The sequence below is a fragment of the Branchiostoma lanceolatum genome, chromosome 3, assembly GCF_035083965.1.
Source record: "Branchiostoma lanceolatum isolate klBraLanc5 chromosome 3, klBraLanc5.hap2, whole genome shotgun sequence".
NCBI lineage: Eukaryota > Metazoa > Chordata > Leptocardii > Amphioxiformes > Branchiostomatidae > Branchiostoma > Branchiostoma lanceolatum.
This window is the reverse complement of record NC_089724.1, coordinates 2,825,449-2,843,364: the sequence shown is the minus strand read 5'-3', so window position 1 is coordinate 2,843,364 and position 17,916 is coordinate 2,825,449. Positions and strand designations below refer to the sequence as shown.

The following is a 17,916-nucleotide window of genomic DNA, read 5'->3' as shown; positions in this document are numbered from 1 at the left end:
TTCTTTTCTCCCCAGCAGAGGTCAGGCCCCTACGAGCAGTAACGTTGTGAGCAGCTCCGTCGGCTCCTCCAATGACATATTTTCCTCTTCCCCCCATCAGTGGCCAGGCGCCTACCAGCAGTAACGTTGTAAGCAGCTCCGTGGGCTCCTCCACTGACATGATGTCGGACGAACCCCTCATCATCTCGGACGCAGAGAGTGAGAGTGAGGAGGACAGCAGGATGAACTACCTCAGGGTCAGTTTTGAGTTTATTCACATTTACAGTGTATAAAGATTATTCAATTCAGAGTTTCTTTTATCACAACCAGGTAATCTCACCTGCTGACGTTTCGGTGTCTGTCAGACACCTTCTTTAGAGCTTCTGACTGGAGTACTGCTTCTCACCGCTATAAGTAGCCGATGTAGGTGGCGCTTTTGCGGCGAGAACGTAATCCCAAATGTGGCTAAGCTTGTATCCCCCCTTAAACGTCAGCAGGTGAGATTACCTGGTTGTGATAAAAGAATCTCCAAATATCCTATGTTCTACCAACCTGATGAAATTATTTTCGGATTATTCAATTCGTTCTTGGCAGCTCTCATCATTCCATCATTGGATAGATTTTGTTGCATATGATGGAAGAATTTGTAGACCTTGAAAAATCCAAGAGTAAAGATTTAAAAAATTGATAGAAGTTAGAACAAGGTGACAGGTAGGATCTTTCCATCAATAGGAATTGGGATGGTGGAAAAAATTTTCAAGCTAGCTAGCACTCTGGTATGCAAACAGGTGCAGATACAGGCACAGGTCTGGACCTTAGTCAATGTTTTGTAGCAAAGCAAATCGGGTCACCCCTACTCTTCTCAGTGTTGTTAGTTATTTTGTATGATGATAGCACCACCTTCGATTTCCAACATGAACAATAATGTTATTGTTTGTTTATTTGTTTGTTATTTGTTTGTTTTGCCACAGGAGGAGTTTGTGGTCAACACGGAGCACTTGAGTGATGTAAGTCCGTCTTACTGAGCTGAGCTTGATTTAGATTCAAAAAGATTTACTGAATTGTCATGATTATTCAGGTCTGTTGTAGGAAGCTAGGATGATGATAATAATAACAAGCTAAAAACAAGGGTCTGTAGGACACAAGTCTCCGTGAAGTAATCATGATTATTGATGTTTGCAATGCGAAGGTGTTTGATACCCTGTTTACCAGAAATAACAATTTCCTTAAATTTATGCCCAGGTAGTTGTTTATTGTAAGTTGTAACACTAGACAATATCGAACCAAGGCAGTGTAGCAAGCCCGAGCCTAACCTCTGCTTTGAGTGTAGGTAATTGCACCAGCTTACTGGTGCCAGCTGTGGAATGTACCACACGTTCAAGATGGGGGTGTCAACCTTAATATTACATTATCTTGAAATGCTGAGCACTATGGTGCCCAAAATCCCTGTGCATCATCTTGCTCATGCCAGCAGACGACATGCCAAAGTACATATAATGGTATCTTGAGTTATAGCTGTGAAACAAAGAGGCGAGTAGAACAGTCTTCTGGCTCCCGGGGATCAAACCCAGGCCCGCCAGCGCACAGCCCACGCATGCTAACCACTAGGCTAAAAGGTTCAGACCATTTAGACTGGTCAGTTGGTAGCGCTTGAACCCCACTGTTACAGCTGTGAATGCAGAGAAACAATCAGCTGCAATACCCCGTAGTAGAGCTGTGTACCGATACAGTACCGGGGACTCAGGGGATGGCCACTTTGATAGATAGAATTACTATGAAATTACCGTGGCAGTGCTCTAAAGCCACTCTAAAGCACAGAAAACACATTTGCATGGCTGGAGTCAAATTTTTAACTGTGTTTTCATAAAAATAATACCTAGCACAATCAAATGTTATGTTTTACCAGTTCAAACATGATTTTGTCCTTATTGAAAATCTAGCATTTTCTGAACAAGTAGTTTAGGTATAGGTTCAGGTCCGGACCTGTACATGTACATAAATTTTGTTTAGGTACACAGCTCTACCCCATAGGAGGTGAACCTCCTTCACAGAGGGAACAATACCTCTCTGCCTCAGTGTAGTTAAAGTGAATTTGGAGGCCTTCCCCCTGTGTTAACATTGCTGTGCTGTTGGTCCTGTCCAGGAGAAACACCCCATCTGGCAGATCCAGAAAACCCTGCTGAAGAAGTATGTACCCTACCAGGACAAGAAGCACTGGTACATCGCATCCAACAGCGTAAGTTTTGTTGTTATTGCCTTACCAGTTTTATTCACTGTTTCTCAGATTTGATCAATATGACTAGAGTTGGACTGTGCCATACCTGTAAGTGCTATGCAAAGAAAGCAGCATGTACCATTTTTTCAAGTCTGAGTTAAAGGAGTATATGGTTTTGGTAGTTTGTTGAATATCTATTTTTTTCTTATTTTCGTCACCAGAGCTAGCCAGGCTTTGGCTATCTGAGTTATATGAATGGTTTATTTCAGAAGGTAAAATAATGCTCAACAGTAGCAGTCAACGGACTGAATTGTTGCTGTAGCATTCACATTAAAATTCATCCACATCATTACACAATTGAATACGAAATCTATGATACAAACACACATTAATTTTTAAAACCATTAATTCTTTAAGACAATATACAAAGATCTTAGAGATAGACATTACATATACGTATTAAGCAAGCGGACAATGAATGGTACGGCACTGTTGCGATATCGGTTTGTATTGCAACGAGGATCGTTAAGTTTATGCGACGATCTAGTTTGGCGCCTACTAATGTGACCTCTGGTGCATGGCAAAAGGTGTTGGAAATGTACAGATTGACTAAGAGTGTTCGCAAAGTTCGTGACCAGTTGAAGACGACGTGTCTGGAGGGAGGGTAGACCCAAGTGAACACAGGCATCAGTGTAAGACGTGTAGTCCGCGCCCATAATGATCCGTACAGCACGGCGTTGGACCTTCTCGATTCTGTTGCTCAGTGTGGTGGTCAATCCTGAGTGCCAGATAGTAGCGGCATACTCAAGAACTGGGCGAACATATGTGACGTAGACTGTGACGAAATCTTCAGTGGGGATATGGAAGTGTTTCAGTTTACGGAGTAGGAACAGGCGCTGGCTTGATTTGCTGCAGATGGCGTCGACGTGTGAATTCCATCGCAGGTCGTGCTGTAGGAATACTCCCAAGATCTTCATCACTTTCACCTGTTGTAGTTCGATGTTGTTAATTTTCAGGGAAGGTGTTGGGCACGGGACCTTACTGAAGTATATATGAAGAACTTTACATTTGCCAGGATGGAGCTTCATGTGGCTGTCGTATGACCAGTTTTCCAGATCAGTCAGGTCATGTTGTATATTAGAAGGTGCTGAGATAGGGTGTCTGACTTCTAGTAAATTCAAGTCATCTACGAACTTCCATTGCTTCGAGGCAGCATTACGAGCAGCACCATTGATATACGCAATGAAGATTAACGGGCCAAGCAGTGTGCCCTGAGGCAGGCCGCATGTAACAGTGACGTTGTTAGAAAGAACCCCGTGGTACCGGACCAACTGGCGCCTGTTTGTCAGAAAGTCAGTGTGTCTGGAGTTATAGCATATCCAGAAAAATAAAGGAGAAGGCAATTAGAAATAAACTAAAACATGCAATGCTGCTTCTGTGAGTACTTCTATCATACACGACCAAGTGTTGTTACCTAGTGAATGTTTCGGTGACTCACTGACTGTGTACCTTCCTCAGGGTGATACTTGCTCTGTACTTTGCACTGCAGCAAGGTGTGGTTGCTATTTGCATAAACACTTTGTTGTTTACAAAGAACATTTCAATTTGTATGATGGAAGCTCATCTGTGTTGGTAGTAATCAAAATACAATTGCTTAACTTTCTTCCAACACTAAGGTATTCACGGACCAAATTTTCAATGACCACTGTCGCCTTCTTCATGATCAATAATGACAGTGGTCGTTGAAAATTTGATCCGTGAATTCCTTAGTGTTGGAAAAAAGTTTAGCGTTGTATTATTTTAATTCATGCATTTCTACTGTTTCTCTCCCCACAGTATCTTGGATGGTTTGGCTCGGAAAAGTCCAAGTTCCGTCCGGTCCGCTGTCGTTTCGTACGGAAGGAGAGGAACGCTGACATCGTGAAGGTTGTGAAGCCGCGCCGCTCCGCCAACAACGCCAGCAGTGCGGAGGCCGCCCCGGACACAACCAACGAGGTTTGTACTAAAGGAAACCCAAGCAATATTAGGGCCAGAGACTCGGATTTTGAAGTCAATTTATTTTGTCATTTCTGTACATGATTAGTTCAAACAACACTATCACAATGTACAGCTAAATAATGAGATTTGTGTGTCTTCGTAAAAAAACTGGTATACTGTATATCTTGGTTTCAGGCTCTAAGTTCTTACTGTCCCTTGTTCTTGTGTTTTAACGGGTTCAGACAGCTCAGCAGTTCCTTGGCAAATATCTTAACTTCTTACTGTCCCTTGTTCTTGTGTCCCAGCAGGTGCAGATATCACAGCAGTTCCTTGGTAGATTCCTTAAGCTCCTACAGTTTCTTGTTCTTGTGTCCCAACAGGTGCAGACATCACAGCAGTTCCTTGGCAGATTCCTTAAGTTCTTACTGTTCCTTGGCAGACTCCTTAGTTCTTACTGTTCCTTGTTCTTGTGTCCAGTCCTTGGCCGACTCCTTAAGTTAAGTTTGAGTTCTTAATGATTCTTATTCTTGTATTCCAGCAGGTGCAGACATCCCAGCAGTCGTTGGCCGACTCCTTAAGTAAAGTTTAAGTTCTTACCGTTCCTTATCCTTGTGTTCCAGTAGGTGCAGACATCCCAGCAGTCGTTGGCCGACTCCTTAAGTTCTTACCGTTCCTTATGCTTGTGTCCAAGTAGGTGCAGACATCCCAGCAGTCGTTGGCCGACTCCTTAAGTTCTTACCGTTCCTTATGCTTGTGTCCCAGCAGGTGCAAACATCCCAGCAGTCGTTTGCCGACTCCTTAAGTAAAGTTTAAGATCTTACCGTTCCTTATTCTTGTGTCCCAGCAGGTGCAGACATCCCAGCAGTCGTTGGCAGACTCCTTAAGTAAAGTTTAAGATCTTACCGTTCCTTATTCTTATGTCCCAGCAGGTGCAGACATCCCAGCAGTCGTTGGCAGACTCCTTAAGTAAAGTTTAAGATCTTACCGTTCCTTATTCTTGTGTCCCAGCAGGTGCAGACATCCCAGCAGTCGTTGGCAGACTCCTTAAGTAAAGTTTAAGATCTTACCGTTCCTTATTCTTATGTCCCAGCAGGTGCAGACATCCCAGCAGTCGTTGGCAGACTCCTTAAGTTCTTGCTGTTCCTTGGCAGACTCCTTAAGTTCTTACTGTTCCTTGTTCTTGTGTCCCAGCAGGTGCAGACATCCCAGCAGTCCTTGGCGGACTCCTTCAAGGTTTACCTGCAGGCGATGGTGAGCCAGGTCCTGGACGATGAGTTCCTGCCCTGTGTCGAGGAGGAGAGAGGTGGGTCTGGTTAGGTACTCATTTTCACGTGAATCTAGAGCTGTGTACCTAAACAATTTGTTTAGGTACAGGTACATGGGTTAAGGTACAGGTCCGGACCTGAACCTGTACCTAAACTAATTGTTCGGAAAATGCTAGATTTTCAATAAGGACAAAAGCATGTTTGAACTGGTAAAAACATAATATTTAATTGTGCTAGGTATTATTTTTATGAAAACACAGATGAAAATTTGACTCCAGGAGCCATGCAAATGTGTTTTCTGTGCTTTAGAGTGACTTAAGAGCACTGCCACGGTAATTTCATAGTAATTTTATCTGTCAAAGTGGCCATCCCCTGAGTCAGGTCCAGTACAGATACAGCAGGGTCAGGTATTTTGGACCTGTACCTAATTGATTGTACCCGGTACTGTATCGGTACAGTGTACCTGTACACAGCTCTACGTGAATCGTGTGAGAAGATAGGTGTAAGGTGCCATTCCCAAGGGCAGCACGTCGCCGTAACGTAATGCATTTACGGTAATTAGCCTGCTATTTAAACCTATTTTAACCGCCAAATCTCTTTTGTTCTCATTGGTCAACGTTGCATTGGAGTAACAGCCATTGCATAAGATATGCCATTGGACACAACTAAATGAACCTACATGCAAGATATTAACCTTGAATACGTGAAAACGACCTTAGACGCTTACATTCCGGCGGCGTGCTCCCAAGGGCACAACACTGGCCAGCTAGGGATTCGAACTTTGAACCTTTAGGTCAACAACCCTGACCTTTCCTGTACCATTGCGCAAAATCCTACAACACTCTTCCACATCACATCAGATCATCTGTTCCATCCTCCTTCAAACTACTCATCAAAGACAGACTAAAAACGGACTCAAACATTCTGAACTGGTAGAAAATTGAAATATGTATATACTATGTAATGTTATGTGTATGTGTACCAATTTGTATATGTTATCATGTATATGACCCCAGGAAGAGTAGTGAAGTGCACCTGTGTAATTCCCTAATGGATGTCGTTTTGACAATAAACAATAAAAACCACAAGGACACCTTGCCTCATGTCATGCAGACAAATTTTTCATGACAGCCATGTTCATTTGTCGTGCAATCGCGAACTGAAGGCATTCTTGGAATATTCCTACCTGTGTCATACACAATACAGCTGTCTTGTTATGGAAAAGGCTGCCTTATATCCTTGTTGGCGTTTAATATTATCACAGTCTGCTTAAAATTACTGCAAATTCAAGATCATAGGATGGCCTACGATTGTTTGTATTGTTTGTATTGCATACCTGGTAAACCGCATCAAGGCGTAACACACCAGGTTTGTACTGAAGAGTACAAGCTGCATATCCAGACAGATTTATATGATCCACTTACACCGGGAAGGACCCCTACTCTTTTCGATAAGTGTATTGGGTTCTTTAACGTGCTTGAGTTATGGTTCTACTCAAACACGGGACCTCCATTTAACGCCCTATCCGAGGAACGTCCCTAACCGAAGCTAGGTACTCATTTTCACCTGAGTAAAGTGGGGAAAGTCGTTTAAAGTGCCTTTCCCAAGGGCACGACGTTAACGGAACAAATCAGGGAGCCCCGGATTCCGACCCGTTATCTTTGGGTTCTGGGGCCAAACACCCTGCCACTACGCCACCGTGACGCCACTACGATGAATGTAACAGTGATTATGTAACAGTGCCGTTACAATGCTGCGTTACCACACTAAGAGGCTTGCTAATATGATGATGCCTTCTCATTTTACAGACGAGTTTTTCCTGACGGCCCTGGGCAGCCTGGATGAGCGACTGGAGGGGGCGAAGCGAGCCGTAGCAGACAGCCTGAGCTGGTTGGGCAGGTTTAAGACGCTGGCCGAGACGTGGCCGTTCCTTAGGGAGGAGGAAGGGGAGCCCGCCACTGGGGTTCTGTGTCAGGTAACAGGCGTATTTTTTAATTTCACAAACACTTAAAGTTAAACACTTAACACACGACAAAAAAGTTGACTACTCTGGGGAGCTTTAGAGACGAACTCTCTGTCTCTTCATCAACCCGGTATTAGGGTCAGATCTCGTCTTGGAGTTTTCTTGTCGTGTGACTTAATGTTGATCGTCACGTGACAAGAGACAATCATATACAGGCTTGAGATAGTGACGCCCCCTGTCCCTGTTTAAGGTACAGTCAAACCTGCCTAGGCGACCACCTTTTCAACGCGACCACCTGGCCATGGCGACCGCTTTTTCTCGGTCCCGAAAATTTTCCCCATAGGCACAAGCATTAAGCTGCCTGCCCAAGGCGACCACCCGTCCAACGCGACCGCCACGAATTGGGACCGCACAGAGCACAATACCTGCCCATGGCGGCCGCCTAATTTTCAAGCATGTGGTGACATCGGATCATTTTGCTGTCGGATTTCACGGAAATGTTTTCAAGACTTTGAAGGACAAAAATAAGGAGAAAAATACATGGATTAGCGCAAATATACAAATGTAACTGCCTCCTTTGTCAGTACTGGACAGCCAGTACGGAAGTGGTCGTCAGAACAGGAGTTCCAGTACTGAGACTTTCTCAGAACTGGACTTCCTGTACTGGGCAGCTTCAGTACTGGGAACCCTCCTGTCAGGACTGGAAGCCAAGTGCTGAGACTCTAACGACCGTCTAACGTTATTTTCAGGGCTGCATCTTTTCGATGCTTTTTCCTCACTTCAAAGCTATTGTTTGGAAAACGTTCGAATGAAGAACAAAATACAGTATCACATTCTGTTACGTTTCTACGACGACAACATATCCTTGTGGCTTGTGCCTTTATCGGGAGAAAACATACACTGTTAAATACCTACCAAAATCTATGTCCATAACCAAGGAACAAAGCAGTACTACCTAAACGTTAGTATTGTACTCGTACAAGCATTAAATAATTTAAAATGTACAGACAACTAAATCCAAAATTGTCCAGTCGGTCCAAACAATGGATCATCCCAGTACCGTATAGAACGTGAGTACAGGACGCCCAGTTCCAAAATAATTTGAGGTCTCGGCTTCCAGTACTGAAGAGTCACTATTTACTGGTAAATCCAGTACGGAACCCGTTACATCCGTAAATCGGCACTCGGTTATCCAGTGCTGAATGACCTCCGCACTGGGTAACCAGTACCGAATGATCTTTGAACTAGCCGGAACGCCAATCCGTACTGGAACCCGAGTACCGAGAGAAGTTCAGCTCTGGAACCCGAGTACCGAAACAAATTCAGTTCTGGACGTCCAGTGCTGACGAAGCTTCGGTACTGGAATAAAGCCGTTCCATACTGGAATTCTTGTACGGAACTTCCTTCCGTACTGGGGGCCGAGTATCGGCGGCATTTTCTCCACGGTTTCCGTACTGGGCGCCCTGTAAGGAGCCGGTTACATCTGTATATTTGCTGGATTAGCAATGTTATAGCATCGATTCCTCCATGAAGTATTTTAGTAAAACGTTCCCCCTATAAACATTGTAAAGACAAATGTTTGTGATGTTGTTGTGCCTATCGCCGTAATCTTATTATAGTTTACCGCAAACTCAGTTCGGTTTAAACTCAATTTTCAAAACGAAGACGTAGTGCATGGCGTCAAAAAGTCAGATTTCACAGAAATTACTATCTATTTCTTGCATTTTCAACAAAAATGTGTCTGTGTCTTACTAAATTCCGCCGAAAAATGACTTTGCGGCGGGCAAAACATCGGGCGAGAAATGTTGTTCCTTGGTCCCGACGCCATCTTGGATTTGGCAGGGCCCGGATTTGGCGTACCGCTGACCTTTCTAAAACACGATGCTTTTGTGTATAAACATTTACGAATACTCTAGTTATTGATGAAAATTAATTTTCTAATTTTCTTTTTATTTCCATGAATCTCACAAACCTTTATTGGACGCTGTGCGTTCTGCAGCACTGACTATTTTTGATGCGGTCGCACAGTGCTTGGCGGCGCGGCGCGACGAAATCACACCGTTCCGTTTTCATCTTTAGTTTTCAGATCGAAAACTTTTGCCCTTTTTATTCAGCGGTCGGCGACCCAAAAAAGGCTGGGGCCAGCAGGTGTTTTCTAGGGATTTGTCTTAGGCCTTAAAACTTCGATGATGTGCGTGTGTGTGTGTGTGTACTATTTAATGTAACGTGTGAATGCGGGAGGGCGCTGCGAGATCATCGAGGCAACCATTGTTTTGTAGTCAAAATTAAGACGAAAATTTGTACACGATGTAGTGGTATACAATTAATATTATTATTACAACGATAACGGAAAATTAAATTTTTGTAGGATCTTTCTGTCAATGAGAATTGAACCTGGTGGGGGTCATGCTGTCTAAATTCACATAATTTTCCATCCATTTACGTACTGTATTTGAAAACCTCGACCTGGAAACATGTGAGTGGAATCCTCTTCATGGCGACCACCTGTCCATCGCGACCATTTTTGCTCGGTCCGCCGGGTTGTCGCCTTGGACAGGTTTGACTGTACTGCGTTGTCTGCAGATTTGGATCGCCTCCCAAACACCCCTTTCAAACCAGTCGGAGTCCTAATCCAGCACTTTTACACTGTTGTTGTTTTTGTTTCTATTGCATACCCAGTAAACTGCCTCATGGCTTATATTTTTACAGGGAGGGGTAATTAGCTCTTCCCCTTTAACATGCCACAGGCACCCTCTCAGACACGGGACCCCCATTTCATGTCCCTTCCGAAAGATGGGTGCAGCCCCAACCGAGATGTCCTGTCTCAGGATTTAAACCGGTGTCTCCCAGGGGCTCAACTGCGATGCTATCACCAGTTGAGCTACAGGGACAATCCCTCCCGCTAACACTTAAAGGAGTCCTAAACTCCAGATGGCGGTGTTATTTTCCACTAGATTATGTATCAATCAATACATAATCAGCCGACTTAGTACAGAATTCCGCTTGTGGTGAATTACACAAAGTGTGTTTTTTAAAACAATATGATACTCACTAAACCCCTGCAGACCCTACCAGTGTATTCCCTATGCGTAAACATACATTTTTAAACGTGTATATTTTTGGCGTAAATGAGGGTGGTTAAGCACAATAAGAAGGCCAATTGTTAATAAGATACAGTAGAATCCAGCTATTTGCATTACTGTAAATAGCATACTTCGGGGATATGCATAAAATTCTGAAAACCCAAACCATTTCCCATTCACTCCATTATAAAAAAGATGGCATAATTGCATTAGGCATTTTCGCATACTCCTGCTATTTGCATAAAATAATGCCAATGGCAACAGGAAAAACCGGTTTAACATGTCAAAGACACTAACTCTTATGGATTGTATGCAAATGTCATTCAAATGTAAATCCAGTATGGGAAGTTTCTATGGTAAGACTACTCCTTATTATTACATAAAATACACTGACAAATCAGTTATGCAAATAAGCGGATTCTACTGTATAAAAGAACACATAGCAAGACGAGTTTTTCTTAACCACCCTGACATTCTTTTTGTAATCAAACTTTTGTCAGGCATTGTCAGGGACACATAAAAAACACATAGGCTGAGGGCCACCTGGGGAATTTGGTAGAATACTGAATGGTTTTGGATGCGCACGGGACTAGTGGGTACTTTATCATATACTATAAAAAATATTCATTTCTACTTCCTAAGATTACCATCCGTTGGAAAATAACTCCCCCCTCTGGGGTTTAGGACTCCTTTAACCCCGTAACAGTGTAAGGAAGCGGGGATGTTAGCGCTCCTTCTTCGGATCTTGCTGGCGGGGTGACGAAGATTACGGGACCGTGACGGAAGGCAAGACACAACGTAACACGCAGCCAAATAAAACACGTCTTCACACTTTGAATCCTTGAAAACAACTGTCTTTATTCAAGTACTAGTAGGGGCGTTAGAACGTTCGTCGTACGTCAACGTTCAACGTGCGCATTCGGAGAACGCTCTAACGCGCATGGCCGTAATGGAAACAAACAAACAAAAACGTTCTATGGCAACACTTACGTCACGACAACACTACACATTCCTACAACAGTGCCAGCGTTTTTTTAACCCTCCCCTCCTCTTCCCACCCAGGCTTGTGAGAAGCAGGGGCATGTTGCAGCCAAACTCCTCCGCCTGGACGGCCGGCCCTACGACAGACTCACCCTCCAGGACAAGGAGGCACCGTCCGCCAGCGAGGAGCAGGAACAGGTGTGTATAGCTGTTTGTTTGTTTGTTTGTTTGTTTTGTTTGTTTGTTTGTTTGTCTGTAAGGACAGCCTTCCCTACGACAGACTTACGCTACAGGACAAGGAGTCACAGTCCAGCAGCGAGGAGCGACTCATCGTTCTTACAGCTAGATGTGCAAAGGTTAAATGTGACATGTCATTTGGTGCCTGTGAAGCTGGTGTGGTAGGTTTATACCGGCTATACAGATACAGAAGCTGGTGTGTTACGTTAAAGGCGGTTATACTGGCTTTATAGATACAGATCATTGCATGGTCTGCTGATTGTTAAGTATTGAGGACTACAGTTTGCATTCACTGTCATTGCTGCAGTTGGTTTAACACAGCACTAGATAAAACGTAATTGAAATATTTGAAAGTTGGGTCGAAATGTCAGAATTATGTAGCATAATTTGTCCACAGTTGTCAAAGCTAAGGAGAGTGTGGGAAAAGAGTCTTCCTTTACTACATGTACTTAGATTATCAGTGTAAGTTTTGTTGTTGTGTTTGCAGTTGTTGAAGCTAGGGAGAGTTTGCGGGGAAAGAGTTTCCCTCTACCATCGGCTACACCACTATAGATTCCAGCTGTACCGCCGCTGTATGGCAAAGGTAAGGACCACTAAGTCTTATTATTTTCTGCTTTAGGCCAAGACAAAGTTATTTGTAGTATTGTAAATTTTGTGTTCTTCTGTAGTACAGTTACATTAGTGCCTCTGTTCAGAGCTTGAAATTCTAATTCTAAGGTAACTTAGAAAATTTAAACAAGTAGCAAAAGTTGTTTTGTTCAACACTCAACACTTGTCCTGCTGGCAGTTTTTACGTAATTTATTTCATTAAATTTTGATTTCTCAATCAGCTCATTTTCCCTTGACTTTTTCTGCACAGCTGTGGCAAAGTTACAACCGCATTTGGTGCGTTTCGCTGCGGTGTAATCAATTCAGCTGAAAAATACCCCCAACCCATACATATTCAGGACCCACATACAGGCTCTGTTATGTGCAACCCATGCATATATATGGGTCCCGCAGGACAAGGGTTTAAATGTAAACAACATGTTGTATACATGTACTAGTTGACAATAGTACGTGTATTACTAAGTACCCTAAGTACACCTGGTCCAGTGCACCCACAGTAAAAAGGTGCACAGCTCCTGGACAAGTTTTTGGTGCATGTTGTATACATACATGCACCCAGTATTTCAGCCCTGGACAGAAGTGCATGGAAAGCAGTGGTGGCCCGCATCGTCGAAAGCGGCGATGATGATGATGAAGATGATGATTTCAGCCCTGCTAACACACGTTTCCCTTTGTTTCCTGTACAGGTGGCCACGTTACAGGAGGAACACCCCGAGCTCCCACAGGAGGAGGTGGTACGGCAGATCCTCAAGAACATCGCCTGGGTCAAACAGGTCAGACAAACGCTTTGGTTTGGTTTATTAAGATGCCCTGTAATCTTCCAGGTCTCATTTAACAATACACCAACATAATACATACACAAGATATACACATGAATACATTATTTACATTTTAAGTACAGACTTGAGGATTGAGGTCAGAGGTCAGATCAGAGAACTAACTATAACTGAATAATTATCAGACAGTAAAGGCATAATACTTGCAACATTACTAAATTGTTACCTATTACAATTTGAATCAATTAATTTGTCATCAGGGTTAAAACAATCAAGTTAGATAGAATCAATTTCTTCAATGTGTTGGTAGAAGTCATTCTGAATCAAAGTTGAACTGTAATTTCCTACACAAAATTTGGACTTACCCAAATTTCCGCTGATCAGCTCCAGTCTCTATCAAGGAATGAGCAATCCACTGCTTCTGTGACGTCACGTTACACAGATAGAACACATGACTCGGTGGGCACTGGATCATATGTTGCAGAAAGTCAGACAAACGTTTCTTACCAAAGCAAGACCGGCGGTCTCCAAATCAGGGCTCAAAATACTGTAAATGCATGATGAGAAATTTAGAAAATATAGATTATTCATTTTTGTTGTTTCCAAAATTGTTCTTGACTTGGGAATTGACTTTGGCATTTTATTACACCGTTTTCCTAAATATATTTTTATATTTTTGAAATTTGCAATATGTATTTTCTCATTTGGCAGCTACTGTAATTTACTTTATCTTCATGGTAGCAAAATTTCAGGAAAATGAACATTTTCACTGAACTTTAACTTCACGGTGGCGGCAAGTGATTTCCAGAACGAATGTGTGAAGGAATTATGAATAATAACAACAGTTTTTTCACTGTGATGTTAAGTTCACGGTACAGAGGTGACCGTGAAAACAGTGAACATAAAGTTACAGTGAAAGAAACAAGAATTACAGTACTTTTTACGATTAACAGTCACTAATGGCGGGGGGGGAAAAATGGGGGAAAAAGGCAAAAAATTGTTGCACGCGCAGATGTCATCCATGTAATCAAATCAACATGACCTAATATTTATCAATAGATGAATCATGTCATATAATTGAACTCATACACTAAGACAATTACACATTACCATAACTGAATAAATCATGTCTTGTGTACTTCTAGCTGTATGAGGAGCTCCGAAGTCTACTGGAGGAATGCCAGGCGATCGTGTCGTAACCACGGTGATCTCGGTGGTGTCGTAACCACGGTGATCTCGGTGGTGTCGTAACCACGGTGATCTGGATGGTGTCGTAACCACGGTGATCTCTGTGGTGTCGTAACCACGGTGATCTCGGTGGTGTCATAACCACGGTGATCTCGGTGGTGTCGTAACCATGGTGATCTCGGTGGTGTCGTAACCACGGTAATCTCGGTGGTGTCGTAACCACGGTGATCTCGGTGGTGTCGTAACCACAGTGATCTCGGTGGTGTCATAACCACGTTGATCTCGGTGGTGTCGTAACCACGGTGATCTCGGTGGTGTCGTAACCACGGTGATCTCGGTGGTGTCGTAACCAAGGTGATCTCGGTGGTGTCGTAACCACAGTGATCTCGGTGGTGTCATAGCCACGGTGATCTCAGTGGTGTCGTAACCACGGTGATCTCGGAACAGACTGAAGTCGACATTCGTCTGGGCTGGAATTGTGCATCTTCCCTGTGTTACTGTTACTGTTAGTTACTACATGTTACTTATTACATGTTTCTTACTACATGTATTACCTTCCTTAAAAGGGCAGTCAACCCCAGAAGCAGGTGTTATTTTCTTCTAGAAGACCTCATTTTTATTGCAAAAACAATTTGTTAAGTCAACCCAAGGTTTCTGAATCTCAGCTATGGTACTTTGATGTTTGTCTACTAGTTGTTAGCCTGTCTGTAATTTATCTGGAGGGTACTTTGGGGGTTATCTGAATGCTGTTGCTGTCTAGTGATACTGCTGCCTTGATCAAATTCAATCCCATGTTGCCAATACAGTAAATAAAGTTGCCAATACAGTATTGTAATTTTGTTTTTGGATTCAGAAAAATAGTATGTGAAGAAGTAGAACACTTGCTTCTGGGGTTGAGCTCACATTTTCACCTGTCCTGCAATAGGATGTATTCTGCAATGTATAACCACTAGAGGTAATATACAATCTGGAGAAGGGTCAGGTTTCTCTTGAAATGCCTCACGTCTTTCTCCAGACCGAAACTGGAGACCCGGTTAACTGTTTTGGATATGGGAAAGTGGCCCTGTGTCCAACTTTGTTAAAATTTTATTTCCAAGGAACAAGCTAGTCTGTGGGAAAAAAGCAGAGAGGGAGAATGAGATATATTATTCATTTTCTGTTCAAATTCCTCATTCTTATCCCTCTACAACTGTAAGCATCTTTAAGTGTTTTGGATGTAGGAAAGTGGCCCTTCATCTATCTTTGTTAGTATCTTATTTCCAATGAACAAACTAGTCTGTGGGAAAATGTAGGGAGGGACATATGCTTGGAGAAGGATTTGGTATTTCTTGAAATTCCTAGCGTCTGTCCCCAACTGAAAACATCTTTAAGTGTTTTGGATGTGGAGAAGTGGCCCAGTGTCCAACTTTGTTGATATTTTATGTCCAATGAACAACTAGTCTGTGGAAAAGTGCAGGGAGGGACGTAGCAATGCTTAAAAGGAAAGTTTGTCATTTTGAAGAAAATGATTCAATTATTGTATTTTATTCGACAAGGGTATGCGGGTTGCTTTGGATGTAGAAAGCGTCCATGCAACTGTCTGTTGTCTTACATTGGAGAAATGCATTTGAAACGAAAAGGTAGCTGTATAATTGCAGGAAAGAAGACAATAGAGTAGCTATACCTGTGTTTTGATGATGTTTTCAGCATGAAATATGGAGTCAATGTTTGCATTCTGAAACTCGACTAGAAATTTTGAGAAGCACTAAAAAAACGACTTCGACTTCATGTACTTTTTCTTCTTTCCTTGTTTTTTTTTGATGAGGCAAAGAAAAAAGAATATTTACCAACTGTACAGTTTACTTTACTAAAGGCCAATCTTCCATTGACTCCAATAGTGAGCAGTTTAGGTCTTAATTGGCAATAAATATACAATACAAATGGATAGTAACCTGCATATGTGTATCTTAGGCTGGGTTTAGACACGTTTTTGAGTTGCTCAGGACCGTGCGAGGAGAACCCTAGGCCACTCAAGTGGCGGTTTCTAATAGGAAAACTCTACTTGAGCAGCCCAAAGGTCCTCACACACAGCCCCAAGTCGACGCTGAAACCTTGTGTGTAAATCGAGCCTTTGTGTTTCCCTTTATGCCATTGATGTAATGATAAACAACGTTATAAAGAGTACTAAGTCTCAAGCTTCCTATACCAACATAGAAACTGCCATATCATAAAACATTGAAAAGAAGCCAGTTAGTAAGCCTACGGGTATCTGTCTTGTAAAGTCAAAGATTAGTAGGAGTGTCAGGCAATATTCCTGCTCAAGTATAGCGACACGCAATGGAGACACTGTTCTACAGAGTATCACACATAACTTAATAGCTTTAAGTTTGAACTTAAAAGTCTATATGTGTTGATGGAAGTCGTTATGAAAATAACTATACAAAATGTACCTCCACAAATTCTGGGTGAGAATGAGCAACTCTTGTCCTTTTTTCATAAACAATGTCATTAATAATGTGTAAGTTCAGGACAAGGGAATCAAATAGTGTATTAAATGTGCCAGACATTGCCACCTTAGGAGGCCATTTGATTTGGGCCTCTTTATTTTGTGACTCATAATGTGCTTTTTTTTCTGGTTGAGTATCAGTTCTAATTTCACTTGGTTTCTTGTGGTCTGCTTCCATTGACTGAGTACAAATAGAACATGTATGCCGTCAGAAATAAATCAGGTTGTGAGCCAGAAAATAGTAGAGCTCGTAGAGCCTGCCATGTAAGATATGTCATACTACTGATTATACTGCCATATGTTCAAGTTGGTAACAGTTGACCTCCATTAACATTAATCCGTCGTGTTACATAAATCCGCCACTTTGAAAAACTGTTTTTGAGAGATTTCCAGTGCAGCACCCCTAGGTATGCACAGTTAAGATATACAGGAGTACATTATACTGGGGGATGTTGTGTTGGAGATCTGTTTGGACGTATCCTTTCAGGGTGGCAGAATTATGTACCCTGGTGGAACAATGTCAGTAGATGTTACAGTTTAGATATCCATTTCGTGAACATGCATGTTAGGATAAGTTATTTGGGACATAATGTGCAGCCATCTTAGAATTTGGGCAATATTAAAGGTACATGAAACTTGGAAAAAAATCATGAATATGTTGATGTTGGCTAATAACATCCTTGTACCTGAAAATATACCACCTGTATATGAAAGTTTTCTTTCTATAGTTTGTTAACCTGTATTTCAAATGAGCGCTGTAGATTTTAGCTATCTGTAACCAAATGCTGTTTATGTTGTAGTGTCACCATTGTTGAGGGGGGCTGTCGAATCTAAGACTGCATCGACGTAACTAATGAAGAATGTCTTAACTCTACATCCTACCCGGTACAAATGTAATATTTGTGTAGATTCAAGTGCAACGAGGAAGTTAACTTAAACACTAGTAAGTTAGAGAGACAAAATCAGTATGTTTTCTGATAGGACTGGATTCATTATTCCACTCTGTTTCTTGTCAGCTTACTTATGATTATGTATCACTAGACTAGCGATAGGATCGTCTTTTACTTCTACTATTATAGTATGCTTTAGTTATAATACGTTAGTTCTTCCAATTGTGTTAAACCTTTCTGTTGAAACTGAAGAAAACGCTGGAGAATA

The 17,916-nt window shown here is 42.3% G+C and overlaps 1 protein-coding gene across 6 annotated transcripts in view; it reads left to right on the top strand.

The window, feature by feature from the left end:
• The window catches only part of LOC136429714 (glutamine and serine-rich protein 1-like), a 46,171-nt gene extending 28,255 nt beyond the window's left edge, over positions 1-17,916 (top strand). For 2 of the 6 annotated variants that reach the window (XM_066419656.1, XM_066419652.1), the window contains exons 10-19: positions 154-236; positions 951-986; positions 2,123-2,215; positions 4,031-4,189; positions 5,363-5,474; positions 7,245-7,411; positions 11,545-11,661; positions 12,188-12,283; positions 12,996-13,082; positions 14,231-17,916. In XM_066419656.1, coding sequence (XP_066275753.1) covers positions 154-236; positions 951-986; positions 2,123-2,215; positions 4,031-4,189; positions 5,363-5,474; positions 7,245-7,411; positions 11,545-11,661; positions 12,188-12,283; positions 12,996-13,082; positions 14,231-14,284 — 1,004 coding nt within the window. In that variant the 3' untranslated portion in view covers positions 14,285-17,916. Of the gene's footprint in view, positions 1-15; positions 72-100; positions 237-950; positions 987-2,122; positions 2,216-4,030; positions 4,190-5,362; positions 5,475-7,244; positions 7,412-11,544; positions 11,662-12,187; positions 12,284-12,995; positions 13,083-14,230 lie in introns of all 6 variants that reach the window. The other 4 variants (XM_066419657.1, XM_066419653.1, XM_066419655.1 and 1 more) reach the window with 4 other exon arrangements.